This window comes from Furipterus horrens, unplaced genomic scaffold (assembly GCF_987537825.1).
Source record: "Furipterus horrens unplaced genomic scaffold, mFurHor1.1.pri manual_scaffold_7, whole genome shotgun sequence".
NCBI classification, from domain to species: domain Eukaryota; kingdom Metazoa; phylum Chordata; class Mammalia; order Chiroptera; family Furipteridae; genus Furipterus; species Furipterus horrens.
Window position 1 is genome coordinate 35,675,249 of NW_028327177.1, and position 2,603 is coordinate 35,677,851.

Here is a 2,603-nt window from a genome sequence, read left to right on the forward strand (position 1 = left end):
CACATGAAAATATTTTTAAATACTAAATAAAAATACCATAATCTTTTTCCAACAGCATTTTTCTCTTATCAGAAATTCTAGTTTCCTGTATGCTTTTTTAGCAACCATAAGAATTTGAGTTCCTGAACACATAAATTATAAGTCATTCCTATTATAAATAAGTAAAAGAAGGAACTAATGATTTGGGAAAGAAAAGATAGAGTGGATGGCAGAGCAGCAATAGAAATTTTTGCATTGGCCCCTCTCCAGAAATAAAGGAGGCTGAGGAAAAGAAACGCTGGGCCTTAGAATTATACTTCTACTTCTGTAAGAAAGGAAGAAGTTAAGTTACACGTAAGAGCAAGTACGATGCTTAAATGCAAATTGCAGTAATCAGAGCCAAGGATGTGGAATCCTGTGTTGAGGACGTAATTTAGGAAATATCTATTTAGTTACGTCAAATATGTAAAAACAAAGGCTACCCAAAGCTTGATAAATTTTAGGTGCCCAGATATGCTGTATTTCTGGGACCAGAGCAAAACCTAAAGACTGGAGTCAACAATTCTTGACCATAAGGTCCAAAGGTCATTCAGACAAAGCATCAGGCACAAAAGAAATAACAACGTAGTATAAGTTTTATCTCCCATAAGGCAAACTTTTTTTTTTTTTTTGCATCTCATTAAAACGGTAGAGACAGAGATCCTGAAACTTTTCTAAGAAGCAAGCAATGATTGATGGAAATTAATTGTAAAGAATCCATTGAGTATAGGGGTTGAAATGTTACTGACTGTACTTTTTATTTCATGTATTATGTTCATTATTTTAATCATTTGACTTTATAGATTATTTATAAGAACCTTTGTAGGATCCTAAAAACTTCAATCTCTCTAACTTCATTTTTCTGATACTGTCATATATTTTAACTATGAATTTTCTTACCAAAAGTTTTTCAGGAACTTTGTCCTCTCAGAGTGTGTGTGTGTGTGTATGTGTGTGTGTGTGTGTGTGTGTTTGCGCGCGCCCAAGCCATCATGTGGGTCAGGAGGGTGAGGGGAGTCTTCTCTGTTTGCATTTTCAGAGTAGGTGAAGTCTTAAGTCTGGGGTGGGGAGCAGAGATGAAAGGAAACAAGTCACGTTTGCTGCTAAAGCATCTTACTACTCAGAACCAACTTTTGCTGAGTACTGAAAGTGTTCATTTCACCATCCTGGGCAATCATTAAGTTAAAGTAGTTATCTAACCTACTGCCAGAAGTTTAACCTATTCTCTTTTTCTTTTCTTAAGTTGTTATTATTATAAAATATAATTGGTAAATCATATTTCTATGTTTTGAGGCAAATATAAGTAATATAATAGTTTGGGGGGAAATTAGCAGATTCAAGCATAAAGAAAAGAGTCCTTGATCTTCTACTTGTATTACTCATGACCACGAAATTCCTGTTCTTCCCAATCTAAAATAATTTTTATAAAATATTCTTCTATGACAATTATGATAAATGAACAAAACTGATAATTAAACCACTAAAAGTTGTCCTGATGAAATTTATTGAAGAAACATGAAACATGATTTTAATCAAAATAGTGTTGCATAGGAAAAAAAATTTTTTTAATGTTATGCAATATAATGAATGAAACTGATTTTTTTTATACTAGGCAAAGAACTTTATTAATCTTGGTTTCAAACTTTATTCCCAGGCTTATTCAGCTTAATTTGCTGCAAAGAATGATTTGTGTGTAAGCAAAAACTGAAAAGAACTGCAGTGTCCAAGGGGCTAGGACTTAAAAATATTAGAGATCTAGATTTTATCAGATCCATAAACAAAATTTGAAAAAGCAGTCATATTATAAAATAGCAGCTCCCAGTAACTTCTTCAAGTTTCTCCTCTTCAGAAGTTGACTTAATTCAGTTTGCTTCATTCTTGGAAGCCTCATCAAAATTCTCCACAAGATCTGGAACTTCATCATCATCATCCTCTCTTGTAGCAAGTGGTGCTTTTCCAACCACAGATTGTTTGGGCAGAGCTTCAGCTAGTCTCCTTAAACTGGTCAGACCGTCTGCACCAAGCTGATTTAAGATGCTGGGCAGTATTTCTGTCAGCTGCTTTGTCTCAGCGTGGCCTGTCATGGTGAACGTGTTCGCTGCCAGAGATGCCTGAACTTCAGGATTGTTAAAGTGGATCCCTGTTCCTTGGTTTGTGAACATATTTACCTCTTCAGTGACAGAGATGTTCTTTATCCCCAACCTCTTTAAGGAGAACTGAAGTTTTTTATCATCTGCTGTAGCTGTTCTGTGAACCACCTTCTTCTTCCTATGAGCAGGGCCTTTCCCACCAATGCGCACTTGTGCCTGCAGTTTGGCGAGTTTCTCTTGGTTCATGATAGTTTCTTTCATCTTGTTGGAGAGAAAACGGGGCTGTGCGGGGGACTAGGGTTGATGCTCAGGGTGGGGGGGGGCGGGTCTTTGGCAGACCAGCTGAAAATAAGCATGCACACGCAGGGACGCAAGATGGCAGCTAGAGCTGAATTAAACTGATTTTTAATCGGGTCAATATATATGCCAGGATGGTACTGATGTCCTTTACAATGAAATAATTAATGGATTAAGTCTTCAAATTAAGGCATCTAT

At 36.3% G+C, this 2,603-nt stretch overlaps 1 protein-coding gene across 2 annotated transcripts; it reads right to left on the minus strand.

Annotated features, from left to right (window-relative positions):
• Positions 1-1,857: 1,857 nt before the first annotated feature.
• On the minus strand, positions 1,858-2,385 carry LOC150004269 (transcription factor BTF3-like). 2 transcript variants are annotated; one of them, XM_090282817.1, is made up of 2 exons: positions 1,985-2,385; positions 1,866-1,927 (listed from the first exon to the last, which is right to left on the minus strand). In XM_090282817.1, exons 1-2 carry the CDS (start codon positions 2,367-2,369, stop codon positions 1,881-1,883), a joined length of 432 nt encoding a protein of 143 aa, XP_090138943.1. In that variant the 5' UTR covers positions 2,370-2,385; the 3' UTR covers positions 1,866-1,880. The 2 variants fall into 2 exon arrangements, with proteins under 2 accessions (XP_090138942.1, XP_090138943.1); XM_090282816.1 differs by having other exon boundaries at positions 1,858-2,385.
• Between the last annotated feature and the right edge of the window lie 218 nt (positions 2,386-2,603).

Bases quoted from the DNA above. Each gene is read 5' to 3' on its own strand.
- LOC150004269 (XM_090282816.1), bottom strand. From the start codon at position 2,369: ATGAAAGAAACTATCATGAACCAAGAGAAACTCGCCAAACTGCAGGCA.